This window comes from Syngnathus typhle, linkage group LG11 (assembly GCF_033458585.1).
Source record: "Syngnathus typhle isolate RoL2023-S1 ecotype Sweden linkage group LG11, RoL_Styp_1.0, whole genome shotgun sequence".
NCBI lineage: Eukaryota > Metazoa > Chordata > Actinopteri > Syngnathiformes > Syngnathidae > Syngnathus > Syngnathus typhle.
The window spans coordinates 13,871,934-13,886,196 of NC_083748.1; the positions used below are offsets into that span (position 1 = coordinate 13,871,934).

The 14,263-nt window shown below is 45.6% G+C and overlaps 1 protein-coding gene across 1 annotated transcript; it reads left to right on the top strand.

Annotated features, from left to right (window-relative positions):
- Positions 1–7,413: 7,413 nt before the first annotated feature.
- Positions 7,414–14,024, top strand: LOC133162689 (1,25-dihydroxyvitamin D(3) 24-hydroxylase, mitochondrial). The gene is made up of 12 exons (XM_061292062.1): positions 7,414–8,095; positions 8,167–8,357; positions 8,457–8,550; positions 8,638–8,731; positions 8,950–9,041; positions 9,607–9,718; positions 10,269–10,414; positions 10,964–11,130; positions 11,849–11,927; positions 12,401–12,598; positions 13,348–13,459; positions 13,693–14,024. The coding sequence occupies exons 1-11, from the start codon at positions 7,805–7,807 to the stop codon at positions 13,456–13,458; spliced, it is 1,575 nt and encodes a 524-aa protein (XP_061148046.1). The 5' UTR covers positions 7,414–7,804; the 3' UTR covers position 13,459; positions 13,693–14,024.
- Positions 14,025–14,263: the final 239 nt, after the last annotated feature.

A 14,263-nucleotide genomic window follows, 5' to 3' on the forward strand; every position in this document is an offset into this window, starting at 1 on the left:
AGTGATTTTAACGAGGGACAAATGTTCCACGTGGAATGCAGTCCTTCACCACATCAGGAAAAACAAGTGTCCCGCTTTCTTTCTTTTTTTCTTTAAAGGTAGGAGAGTAGGAAGCAAAATGCAAAACAAAACTGTTTTTCTCATGTGTACAACTTTTAAATGGAGCCTAAAATAACTCCAATAAGGTGGACTGTAAAATAAGGCAAAAAGACTCATGTCGGAAAAGAAACAACAGCTTAAATCGTTTTCCTTCTCCGTTTGGTGAAGTGCAATGTCATGATTAGGAGATGAGAATTGCATCACAAATGACAGCATTTTTTTTTTTCTTTCTTTTCAGAATTGTTAGTGAAAGAAAATGGACTATCATAGTGTCCCTTTGAGGAAATTCCATGTTGTTATTTTATAAATGCTTTCATTGTTTTTGGCGTACAGTAGAACTGTTCAAATTGTGAAGTGTGTGTGTGTGCACGTTTGCGTACGTGTGCATGTATGCGTGTTACGTGTGTGTTTGTTATCCATCCATGACTTTCTGTGTGAGCCTGCATCGTTCCCACTGTTTTTTCTGTTCCCCGCATCCTTGTTTTTCCCCTATCATCTTCACATCATGTTTCCAAAGTCCTCCTCCTCCTTCTCTAGCGGGGGTGGGGGGTCTTGTTAGCACATCTGTCTGGACCCAATGTCACCCATGGGTCATTGAGGCCTGATCAAAAATGGGGGGCTTCAAAATGTCCTCAGTGCACTCAGTATTGTCTTCGCTTGCTTTGGAATGTGTTAACTGCCGTGTTTTGTTTTCTTTTCTTAGACACTGTTGTGAGTGTATGTGTGTGTGAACATGCGTGTTGTGAGGCATGCGGAGGGCACCGAGACCCTGCTGTCGTGAGCTTCCGAGGTGAGATATTCCTTGGAAAGGAGCCAAGCTGTAGAGTTCAGAGGGGTCCTTGTGTACCCTGTTATGAACTCTTGCAACCTCTGTGTCTTGTGCGTGTGCGAGGGGGTGAATGCGTGTGTGTGTGTGTGTGTGTGTGGGGGGGGGGGTTAAAGGGTTGGTGTAGTGTCGGTAAATGAGTGGATGAGCTCAAAAACATGCACTGGTCGACCTCCCCTGTGCCAGCAAGAAGGAAAGTGATGCTCCTTATCAACCCATTCACCCCACCACCACACACACACACACACACACACAAGTCACAAACACTGCATTCTATCAGGCGATTCATTTCAACATTTCATGACTAGCAGAAGCTGGGATTTGATATAAGTTTACAATTTGGGCAACCACAACAAGAGCTATTTTTCTACATCAAAGTAGCGGCGTTTCCTGCTGGCTTCCCTTTTTTGTCTCTAGCTAACACCGTGAAGTTGCGACGTAGGCTGTAAATGAGTCCATTAAAAGAGGGTGTGCATACTTGCGCAACCGCATTATCTGTTTGTTTTCAATTGAGGTGTACAGCTTATAACTCACATTAATTAATGGTTGGAAAAGAGGAACTTGGTCTATTTTTTTTGGGAATATCACAGAAACCTGGCATTTTACCCGAGGTGTGTAAATGTTTTTTATATCCACCCGACATAGGTTGGTCGGCCACGAGGCAACGTGCCTGAGCCCGACCGAGTCAATTTGTTTCCTGTTTACGAGCATTAAGCGCGATTAACGTGGCACCCTAAACTTTACCACATGGTCTCTTGGCCTTGGAGAAAAACAAGTCCCGATGCCTCCCGCGCTTCACCCAGCTCGATCCCGTCAAAACAAATGCGAAACGGCAGTGCCGCCACTTGACATTTGTCATCCATTGGAGCCTTAATCAGCTCCATCATCCTGTTTAGGACATGAAGGTCGAATCAAAGTCAAGGGAAAGGCCATTAAACATCATCTGCTGACAAGATGGGAGCAATAATGTTGTGATAAATAAGCGCAACTGCCTGTTGTACTGGCCCACATGCAGATACCTCACACACACACACACACAGTTTCCACTCTGGATGCTAGCAGGAGATTTATTTGAGCCTCCGCATTGTTCCAACACGCTTGTTTTGATGCTTTTCATGCCGACTTTCGACTTCCCGGGCTCTGATGTTTACTACGTCAGCCGCCAATGAAACCCGATGGCGTTACTGTAGGCTCAGGAATGTTTTTGAGCCCACGAGTGTGTATTCACGTTGTTGGTCCTGCTCCTGAAAAGCCCCCTGGTTCCCACCCACCCCGTCATTTTGGGGTTCCGCTGTTTATGAATCAGAAGCCACACGTGTTTTCCAGGAAGAGTGTCAAGACGAGCGTGTGTGTTCCGAGCGTTGGCCCCGACCAGTCGTTTCCCGCCACGCTTACTGGTAACGTCGCCCAAAGGGAGACGTTGAAAGGGGGTGGGAGAGCGTTGCGAAGAACCTCAATAATGCCTGCGGATAGATGGCCCGCCCGCCCGCCTACTCTCGTGTCAGCGGCATCACAAGCAAGTGCATTTCAGTCACGGAAAACGGCATGGAGTGGCGCGCTGGAGCGCCGAGGGAGTGCTGACCTTCACGTGGTGGAATTCTCTGGAAAACATATTTCTCGTAAAAGAGCCCAATATAGCCGTGCCGATACGCTACAACTTCCAAAACATGTGCCTGTTTTCCCGTAAGAAAAAGAAATGGAGTGAATTCCTGTGAAGCAGGTTCATAAACTCTTTGTAAACAACGCAGTTAAGTCACATTTTAGCAGATATTATTACTTTCTATAAGTCTATAAAAGACATTACCCAATTATATATATATTTTTTTTTTTCATATAAAAGTAAAAAAAAAAAAGGTCATTTGTAGGTGAATTGTTTTTTATTTAAAAGTAAAACCTTTTTTTGGGGGTCATTTGTAGGTGAATGATTTAATTTTCCTTACAGAAATCTTGGTGACTTATTTGCCAATTAGAACTTCTGGATACTTTTTCAGAAATTGTCAACATTCTTGTTCGAATAGTACCAATGTTGAGGTGAAGAGGTTCTGCTGTATGAAGAGGAAAAATTGCAGACTAAAAATTAGACTAAAAACAAACTCCAAAAGAAAGCTTAAACACGCCAAAGGTTTACAAGAATGCTACATTCTGCAGTGAGAACTTTAGCACAGTCCTCACGCTGATTATAATCCATTGTCTTATCAAAGCCATATGTACAGTACGATGTATATTACTTTCAAAGTCAAAAATGAGTTGACCCCGCAGACGCAGGTCGTAGAGTAGCCAAGTGCGCCAACGGTGTCATAAACGAGTTGACAGCGTGGTGACATAACGGATGAGAGAGAACGTCACGTGGTGTTTATTTTGGTCTGATAGGATGATACGGGGGCAGCACGGTGGTTAGCAAGTCTGCCTTACAGCTCTCGCTGGAAGTGGGCTTGTCGCTACGCTCCATGTTGTGCCACTCTAAATCCTAGGTGTCAAAGTCAAGGCCCGGCCGGGGGCGCCGTATCATTTTACGTGGCCCGCAAAGACAAATGTTGTCATTGCCCATATTGCAAATTGTCTTCACTGTGCCGGAAAAGAAGCAATGCGCCAGCTCTTACTCTGAGCCGGGAGTCCCGAACCAGATTTGGGGTCGGCGGGTTCGCGGAGGTCTCCTGTGAGCTCGAGCCATCGTCTCCATAATTAGAAATGACCTACTTTCTGTATAATGTTAATGGCTTATGGCGGATTGTTAGGAGTTGTTTTTTCTTCTTTTACATTGGATGATATTAGTGTTGGCTGCGTGTCAAGAATCTTGACACTCATAAAGAAATCAAAGTACAAACAAACTCACGCAAAGTTGACAGAGTTGACAGCATTGATTTAGCCACTCGATTGTGATGTTTATTCTCTGGGTTTAGCTTTTTTTTTAATCGGGAAACTTATGTTTTACACTGTCAAAGTCATACCAACTCTTTTTTTCTTATCACATTTGTATGTTTTTGTTGTTTTCATCAGGGGAAGAAATGTAGAATTTAGTTTTTCTCTTGTTTTTAGTTGTTCATTTTGACAATTTGGAAATCACTGTAAAAATATGCTCATTGCTAATTAGAATTAGATCCCTTTCTAACCGGCAAAAGGTAATTGATTTGGATCTTGCTTTTTCATCATAAAAAAAAACAAAACAAAACATTTTGCCCACCTAAAAGGTCCAACTCTTCGGAGAGTATATCAAATTGTAAAGTATGCAATTTGCAATCTTGCATACAGTATGCAGTATGCAATTTCCCCAATCTGGATCCCAGAACTGTGTAAGTGTACTCTCAGTGAACTCTGTGTCCGTGTTTGACCTCGCTCACCCCTCAGCGTTAGGCGCAGCAGTTGATAGGCAGGCAATACAACAGATAAGACACTATCACCAAATTGAACAACATGTTTACGAGCGTGCGCCAAGGAAGTCGACACGTTGTGTAAGATGGCGACGAGAGGAAGGTGGAGCTCCTCGCATGACTTCACCACCGCTGCTGCCGTTGCTCTGTCGTCAATATTTTCATTCGACTTTCCGAAGGGGCGGAGCCAAGGGGGCGCCTCACATTCGAGGTCAGCACTTGTTATGCGAGAGCTCGCCGCTGTGACCGCGCAAAGCCGTTACAACGGCGAGAACAACAATAGCGTGACCTCCGTGCCGTTTTGCCACAAGCGTGTGCGGGTGCGCTGGTGGTGCGGGGTGAACGTGCACTTGCGCTTTCCAAACACAAATGTGCGCGTGCACGGCCTGCGTAAAGGCCCCTACCCGAACCCCGATCCGGTAGCCGCTTCCAATGGGCAAACTCAGTGACCTCTCGCTCAATTTGGACAAGGTTCGAGTCATTGAGTTTGCATGCACGAGCGGGTCAGCGGGCCCTCCTATCAGGATCCACTCACACTTATCATCCTGCCTATCAGTCGGCGCTCATCTGTGCAGAAAACACACCACAGGGTTCAATCCAAAATGATCAGTCATTCCTCCAAAAAGCACACGCGCCAAACTCAAGCACATTCCTTTGTTGCTGTTGACTCGGTTTTGAAGGCCCCAAAATTGCCAATCTAATTAGTGCTTGTTGACTCTACGTGCGCTTCTTTGAAAGTCATCGATGGATGACTCCAAATAAAAAGCCATGGCATGGCATTCCTGCTCACTCATAACCAAGACTTCACTTTACTTTACTTTACTTGGGCTCTTCCACTTGGATCTTTTCCTTGACCTGAAGAGGGCACTGCGACCTTTTCCGATTAACGCCACGTTCAGTCCGACTGCGCTAGGGATAGTTTGCGTTGTCAAGTGCCACTCAGCCGGCCGCTCGCATTGACGTCAAGTCTTCCCAGCCACGCCCCCCACGCAATCAAGTCACACAACCTGTCTCTGCTTGTTAGTGACCCCGAGAATTCAGCAATCATCATCCTCAATTCAATAAAGTCCTGTCCTGTCCTGTCTCGTCCGTCCGTCACATGCGTTGAGTTGCGTATCACCAAAAGTACATTGTGTGAGGAATGGAATTGCACAACCCTAGCATCTGACAAAAACACTGGATCAAAACAGGAACCCACTATTACTGAGATAAAGTCTCATTACTCACTCATTGTGTTCAAGGTCAGCAGCAGGGCTATTGCGTAGTTTGTTTGCCTCAGCACAACGGGCCAAGAAAACATGTTTTTTTCTGTGTGACTCAGGGGGACGCGGGGGGGGGTCTCGTCATGTCCCAGCGCTCCGTGACATTGCCTGAGTTACCTCGCACAGTTCAGGACAGAGAACACGACCTGGCCCCATCTCAGAGTTCTGGACACGAGTTGTCATGCTGTTTTTGCCTGATTGGAGAGTTTACAGTGTTGTTGCTTTCCAAACTTTGCACTTTACTGGAATGCAGTTAAAAGGAGTGTGTCATAAAAGAAAATGAATGTACAGTCCCCATAAATAGGACGGACAATCCTATTAAATCCGTCACGTCTTCAAATGCGATATGTTAGACGTATATAGCATACGAAAATGAAATACATTCCAAACACCTTTAAAAAATCGGACTGAAATCCAAATGGCATATTGTGCCAGAGAAAGAGAACATGCTTTTTTTTTTCAAATAAAGATCTTTAAACGTGAAAGTGTACTCATCACTATCGTACAATGAATAAACACTATTTTCCATATGCCTATTTATTTTGGGGACAAAATCACACAAAGTCCTGCTGTCTGTCAGAAGTCTCATATATTCTCAACGTCAACGAAATGGAGTAAAATCAAGCTATTGTGTGTGGAAGCATTTTTTTACTCGTCTCCAAAATGTGCCTATTTTTATTGATGTTTATAAATGTAACGTGTTGTTGCTATCAATTGTTATCAATGTGATGTGTTGTTGTTATCATTTTTACATGACTTTGTACCGATTCAAAACAAACGTGCAGTATGGGTGACTTCACTTGACAAAAAAACGGAATAAAACAGATTAGCACTTTAACTCAAATAAGATAAACTAAGGTAATCGGCGTCATGCATATTAGGGTTAATCAATCACATCAATTATGAGTGCACGTCATCGTGTGTGACTAATGCGAGAAAACGTCAAAGCATTTATTCAAGTGTTTTTTTTTTGTGTTTTTTGACCACGTGCTTTTTGTCCCCCAGCACATTCTTGAGCGTGCGTGCGTGCGTGCGTGGGTGCTATACCGTACCATGCACTTGGTCTGTTTGAATGGTGTGACAAAATATCTAAAATATATTTCTCGTGAGGAACTATTAATACACAAGTTTCAAATATTCCAATTTTTGTTGTCATAGTTTTCCTTTATCATGTGTTGTTTTCAATTTACTCTATTCTATATCAGGGCTCACCAACGTTTTGAAACGGAGACCTACTTCCTGAGGAGTGATTGATACAAAAGCTAAGCTACCATTTTGAAACTTCAAATTTGCTCCCATTAGATGAATATGTTATTTCCAGGGCGGCACGGTGGCGCACTGGTCCGCCTCGCTGTTGGGAGGGTGGGATACGCTCCATTACGCACGCGACCCCCGTGGCGCTATAGATGATGGATGGACGGACGGTATGCCAATCACATCGCCACTGGACAAAGTTGTGCAATTTTTGGATTAATTGTCTCTGTACGTGAAGCTTTGAGTGAAAAATGACGACTTCAACAACAGGATGAAGTGACGTTGCTTAAGTGGAGTGATGATATCAAACGTGTCCAAATCGTTGAAGCGAATCGGGCGGGGGGGGGGACAGCATTTAACAAACACGCGAAAAGCACGCTCTCTTCACAGGCGCAAATATTTACCCACGGTGGCGTGTGACGAGTGTGTGTAGTAGTAAGATGTATCGTTGCCAAAGTTTCGCCCCCCTTCCCGAATGGGTGCGCGCATCGGTCCACGCGAACCGCGTCACCTCCACGGTGGCTCGTGTTTATTTATGAAGCCAAAGAGGGAGAGGGGAGGGGTGAAGGTGGGTGCGGGGGTCGCGAGGGGGCACTTCCGTGGTTTATCTGAGGCCATACTATCCTTTCAATGTGGATCCATAAATGAATGGTGGGCTTGGCGGCCACACCATGGCGCACCGGCCCCTGATTGGCTCGGTGCGCGTCGGAAGAAACCCACTCGGCGTATATATGTGGCCGTGAGGTGTGACAATTCCAGGAAAGTGAGCAAACCCTAACAGAAGAAACCTAGCAGAAAGAAAGCAAGAAAGCAAGCAAGAAAGAAAGCAAGCAAGCAAGAAAGCAAGAAAGCAAGAAAGCAAGAAAGCAAGAAAGCAAGAAAGCAAGAAAGCAAGAAAGAAAGAAAGAAGAGGGGAAAAACAAGTGTCAATAAGAGAGCTACGTCAATCTTCTCGGGCCGACCCAACCCACCCCACCACCACCACCAGGAGGAGGATGAGGGCGCAGATCCAAAAAGTGCCGCAAATCGTGGAGCTGCTGAGGAAAAGGTCCGTAGGACTGCAGCACTTCAAGCCCACATCCTCCGTGTGCGTCTTGGAGGAGAAGGATGCTGTGGAGGTTGCGCGGTGCCCGCACGCCGCCGCCGCCGCCTCCTCCTCCTCCTCCTCCTCCTCCTCGTGGGCGCACAGTCTAGATGCCATTCCCGGACCTACCAACTGGCCGCTGGTCGGCAGCCTGGTGGAGCTCCTCCGTAAAGGAGGACTCACCAGACAGCACGAAGCATTGGTACGATCGAATTCGTCTCGTTTCTCTTTCATTTGGTCTCATGCTATTGTTTGCCCCCCACCCACCCCAAGGTTGATTATCACAAGAGGTTCGGGAAAATCTTCCGCATGAAGCTGGGCTCCTTCGAGTCACTGCACATCGGCGCGCCTTGCCTGGTGGAGGCGCTGTACCGCAAGGAGGGCGCACACCCGCAGAGGCTCGAGATCAAACCCTGGAAAGCATACAGGGACATGCGGGACGAGGCGTACGGGCTCCTCATCCTGTAAGTCGGCGGAGGGAGGGCTCACTTTTGGATCGAGAGGGTTCCGACGTGGAGTGGTATCATTTTTATTTCATTTTCCTTATTTGCATTCTTATTCAGGGAAGGAAAAGACTGGCAGAGGGTGAGGAGCGCCTTCCAGCAGAAGTTGATGAAGCCGACAGAGGTGGTGAAACTGGATGCTAAAATCAATGAGGTAAGACTCCAAGATGAGAAGAGAGTCTTTTAATTGTGATGTTTGACATGAAATAATAATCGCAGTATTTATCAAATGACAATATAGGTGATGGAAGAATTTGTGAGCAGAATTGGACAAATCAACACAAATGGCAAGATTGAAGACTTGTACTTCGAACTCAATAAATGGTCTTTTGAGAGTAGGTTTCATTATATTTACGGGGCCCCAAAATGATTGATTGATTGATTGATTGATTGATTGATTGATTGATTTCCGATTTATTGAAGATATGACCATTTCAGAGAAATCGGTAAACCTTGCTAGAATCCGTGCCACATCTTTAGTCGATTTTTTTTTTCTTACCTCAGTACCAAAATGGAACGTGCAAATAAATCATGTTGTTGTGTTTTTGCTCAGCCATTTGTCTGGTGCTCTACGACAAGCGCTTTGGTCTGCTCCAAGAAAAGGTTGACGAAGAGGCCATGGATTTCATCGCCGCCGTCAAAACGGTGAGTGCACGCACGCTTCATTTCAAATCACTCGTTTCTAGGAGCAGTATTTCACCAAAAGGATCTTTTTGACGCAAAATACAACAACGATCGTGATCTGTGATGTACAGTTTTACAAATGATAAAAAGCCCAGAATTTCTGGAGTCCCTTCAAAAATTGGGCTAAACACGATTGCAGTCAACGTCTAGAAGAAGGTTTCTCCAGGTTGTACATGAAAACATGAGCTCGTCCGTTAAACTAAAGCACAGTCCTGTAGGTGGCAGTGTTGTCCACCGTCTCTAATACTGTCCAGTGGGAGCTCTGAAGTTGGCTCTACTATACAGTGTACTAGAGCGTGACTCCGGTCCAAAAGAATGTACTCGCGCGGCTGCGGGTTTGTCGGGTTCACCGGCTGAACTGTCGCCGGTGAAGCCGGCCGCCGGTTACTGGGGCAAACCAATAGCGTCAACGTACTATCGCAAAAGACGGACGGGATGCTCGTCGGCTGATAGCGTGGACAAAGAGCACAAGTGATCAGCAAAGGTGATGATTGAATTAACTGAAGGGATGGACTTCAATTGGCAGATGATGAGCACGTTTGGCATAATGATGGTCACGCCTGTGGAGCTTCACAAGAGCCTCAACACCAAAACGTGGCAGGACCACACCGCCGCTTGGGACCGAATCTTCAGTACAGGTACGCATCCAGATAAAGAGGACAGAGGCGATGAGCCGACAAGATGGCAGCAGTTCAATCGTAGCGGAGAGATCTTCTGGAATGGACGTGGCTTGTGGGCAAACTCATAATTGTATTACGCATTTGCTATTATTACACATGAGGCGCTTCATACCTCAGAAGGTGAGAAATGTGCGGTGCCAGAAAGACCAAGGCATACTCAGAGCAGCTTTTACTATGAACTGGATGCTCACTTTTTTTGTGTACATGCGTGAACGGGAGCCAAGGGATTTGGTACAACCGTGTGACCCACGAGAGGCCAAACTTGGCAAATATTTGTCCTAACAACAGCAGTGAGGTCGGTAGGTAGCGACCTGCTAACAAGTTCAGTTATGACAGCCGAAAGTACGTATATGGAGCAATAGGGAGGAAACTGGCATAACTGTTAGAGTTGCCGTTGACTATTTCAAAGCAAAAATGGAGTATTTTCCCAAACCAATGCCGGGAAGCACTTTGCTTGCGTGGACATTTGTTTCCATGATCCTCTTTAACGCTATAGCGCTCTCTCCAGCCAAAGTTTACATCGACAAGAAGTTGAAGCGGGACGGCCCTGCAGCACCGGACGACCTAATGGGCGACATCTTGCACAACAGCAACCTTTCCAAAAAGGAGCTGTATGCAGCCATCACCGAGCTCCAGATCGGCGGCGTGGAAACGGTGAGAGAGATGCTTTAAGGTAGTAACACGGGAGAAATAGTCCACTCCGTTACGTGAGGGTTAGCAAGTTAGTAGCCAGCTAATGACATTTGCATTTGCTCAAGCAGGCCCCGCCTTTTAAAGCCACAAACACTAAAAGTCACGTTCAATCGAGCAAAAACCTGCACGTGTTTAATATTGCAAAATAAATATTCAATCCGAGGGGTCATTGCTAGAATACCCGATTGTTTAATAGCTATCATTTGAAGCGTGTAGCACTTGTGTATATCAAACTTTTCGCTAGCGTATGAAAGGTCCCCACCACAATAACCGCCAGTCAGGCAATCCTGTACTGGAGTGGCAAAAATATTGCTTCACCTTTCACCCATTTTCTATCCCGTCGAAAAACGGGAGGGTTGAGTCAGCTGAGCTGTGCTCCAGTTACATGTCGTGTAAGAATTGAAGCGGGAAAAAAACAACTTTCAGGACCCCACAGCAAAAAGCACTTAGTGAAAGGGGCGGCCTCAACGTGCCAAGTCTCACCCCCCCCTCTCTTAATTTTTCTCTCAGACTGCCAACAGCATGCTGTGGGCTATTTTCAACCTGTCGCGTAACCCCGCCGCCCAGAGGGAGCTGCTGAGCGAGATCACAAGAGTGGTGCCCGCCGACCAGCAACCTTGCGGGGAACACCTCAAGAGCATGCCCTACCTCAAAGCCTGCCTCAAAGAGTCCATGAGGTACAATACATTTTTAGTCCACACATTTCCATAAGAAGCGCTCCCCAAAAAAGCAAATCGATTGCAGGGAGAACGTCATTTCCAGAAAGTCTGCGTAGGGCGTCAAACCAGCTCAGTGGCCTAGTGGTAGAGTGTCCACCGCCCTGAGACTGGAAGGTTGTGGGTTCAAACCAAAGACTATAAACATGGGACCCATTGCCTCCCTGCTTGGCACTCATCATGAAGGGTTGGACTTGGGGGGTCAGGATCAGCAAATGACCGCTGCTGCTCACTGCTCCCCCAGGAGATGGATCCAAATCACACGGGGATGGGTTCAATGCAGAGGACAAAGTTCACCACACCCGGATGTGTGTGTGACCATCATTGGGATTTTAACTTGAAAACTTTTTAACTTGGCGCTCACGTAAGTCAAGACGTGAGCATCGGGTCAATATTTAGAGCGGTACCACGGAGATTAAGAAGCCAGAGCCCGCACGTGACAAGCTCTGTGCGATAGAACAGCATGACCGGCCGGGTTCTTCAAGGTCAGTCACAAGTCGTCCATGGTGTCATTGAGGGCTCCTAAGTATATCACCCGGGGAATGTAGGATATGAGATTACACGCGGTTTGGAAGAAAAGAAAAGGAAAAAAAAAGCTCTTGTTAAACAGCTTAGACATGCTCCACTAGACTTTCACGAGGCCCAATTCTCATGCGTTGTTTTTCTCTTCCTTTGACAGGTTATCGCCATCCGTTCCATTCACAAGCAGGACCCTAGACAAAGACACTGTGTTGGGAGATTACGCCATTCCCAAAGGAGTAAGTGCCTTTACGTGCCAGACATGAGCAGATTACAATCATTTACATTTGACTTTGCGTGTCTGAAGGAGGCAAGTGAATACGACATGTACAGTACAGAGTCCAGACGGAGAACGAACCCGCCCACCAATCATGATCCCGCTGGCATAAGCGCCCAAGTCATTTCGGAACTATTTATTATTATACACACGGCAAATTGGACAAATGAGAGGAGTCTAGTTACCGCACTTTGGATTAGCAAAAGAAAAGAGCGCATTGTTTACCTCCCATACAGCACTTGTGCTATTAGGGTCAAAGGTGAGGTTGACAGCTATTCACCCTCCCTGTCGCACAAGCGGTCAATTTAGACCCCGCCGCGTTAGTGAACACTAATGCCCCCCAAATTGTGACATAACACATTCTACGCTATTGCTCCTGTTTTCGATTGTCCAAATGGACATAAACGAGTCACATTCTCCGTCGCCGCCCTACAGACAGTTCTGATGATCAACTACCACGCCATCGGCGCCAACGAAGAGTACTTCAAGGAGGGCAAGCGGTTCAAGCCCGAGCGCTGGCTCCGTGAGAACAGCTCCATCAACCCTTTCGCCAACGTCCCCTTCGGGATCGGCAAGAGGATGTGTATCGGCAGGCGGCTGGCCGAGCTGCAGCTTCAGCTGGCGCTGTGCTGGGTGAGATGCTCACGTTCCCGTCAGCCGCCTCACTCACGCGTTTGCAATCACTGTGCCACCAGAGCAGCTTCGAAAAGGATATTGTTATTTACGACAAAAGACACACTTCAACAAAAGAAAATGTCACTAGATGGCGCCAAAAGGACTGTGCCACAAGATCAGGTTCTAAAATGATATTGCTATTGACTACAAAAGCCTCTCTCCACACTTCAAATAGGTATTCGGCAGAAAAATGTCACTAGATGGCGCTAAAACAATACTTTTTATAGTTGTACTAGGTTCATCTTGTTTTTTCTTTTTCAATTACTTCTCTGGTTCTTCTATATCAAACAAATTTGTTTTAGGTTCATTTACCTGACATGTTTCGGCGGAATCTTCCGCCTTCATCAGAGTGTCACTGATGTGTTTGTGACGCGTCTTTATCAGCTGATACTTTTTATAGACTGCCATTGGCCTGAGCGCAAAAGCAGCAAATAGCTGCCATAGTTAGGCTCATTAACCGCATTTCAGATCACATTATTAGAAACATGCATGGAACAAGTACAATTCATCTCAATGATTCAAATTTTGACTGTACAGTGAAAGTAGAATAAAGTAGAATTAATGATCCTTTGGTTATTCATTCCCCCTTAAATGAAAAGTGGCTTACAGTATTTACATCGAGCTTACTGCTTGATGGCGGCTTAGGACAACTTTTTTTTTTCTGGTCTCTGTGGACATTTTCACTGACTCGCAGTCTTTATTGTCAGATGGTCCGAGATTACGAGATTGTGGCGACGGATGACGAGCGGCTCGACGTGATTCACTCGGGATTGTTGATTCCCAACAGAGAACTACCGGTGGCCTTCATCAAGAGATGAGGTGATCATTTCAAAAAGTAGCTCAATTGTGACGAGACATTGTGATTATCTAAGAACGTGTCAAAGTGATCATTTGAAAATGCAAACACTGGCAGAGATTCTTATCGATAACAACATACGATTGTCGGACATGATCGTTGTCTTCACAAAAATGACATGAATCGTCATTTGTTACAGGAGTGTGTGTCTTACTTGTTGCCAATGTTAATCTGTGACCTCTTCTTTGCCTTCCAGGTGTTTAGTTGCTCCAATGAAAAGATGGTACCTCTGCTGGACCTCTGACTCCCTGTATTGCTGCTCTGTAAATAGAAAGACGTCAAATTGCTAAGTATGTAATCATGCCATGAATACCTCAAACCTATTTAAAAGTATTACTCACGACTGTTGATGGCTAACATAGCAGTTATTGTGTACAAACTGAGTGTAGGCAGCTGTCTTGGAGACGTATTATTAACGTCCTAGATGTGAAAAGGTTTATTTTCATTGTGTATATAAAGTGCAATGACAATGTACATTGTTTTATGTCGACATTGTATTCACCAAAATAAAAAGATCAATACAACAAAGCTTTCTTGTTCTTTCCCATCAGTCATTGTGGAAGGGGGACTTCTCAAATCAGCCGTATAAAATGGGAAGAAATTGTCTAATGCTGCAGGGGAATATTTTAATCATTCCAAAAAATCATTAAGGGTCAACATCTGCCATTTAAGAGCCAACGTAAATAACCCCCTGAAAAATGTCATCCTCAATCAAACGTGCAAATCCAATCAAAATTAAAAGCGCATATGCGCAAGAACACAGACAC

Bases quoted from the DNA above. Each gene is read 5' to 3' on its own strand.
- LOC133162689 (XM_061292062.1), top strand. From the start codon at position 7,805: ATGAGGGCGCAGATCCAAAAAGTGCCGCAAATCGTGGAGCTGCTGAGG. The intron at 8,358-8,456 runs GTAAGTCGGCGG...ATTCTTATTCAG, and splicing joins GCGTACGGGCTCCTCATCCT to GGAAGGAAAAGACTGGCAGA. The intron at 12,599-13,347 runs GTGAGATGCTCA...CTTTATTGTCAG, and splicing joins TTCAGCTGGCGCTGTGCTGG to ATGGTCCGAGATTACGAGAT.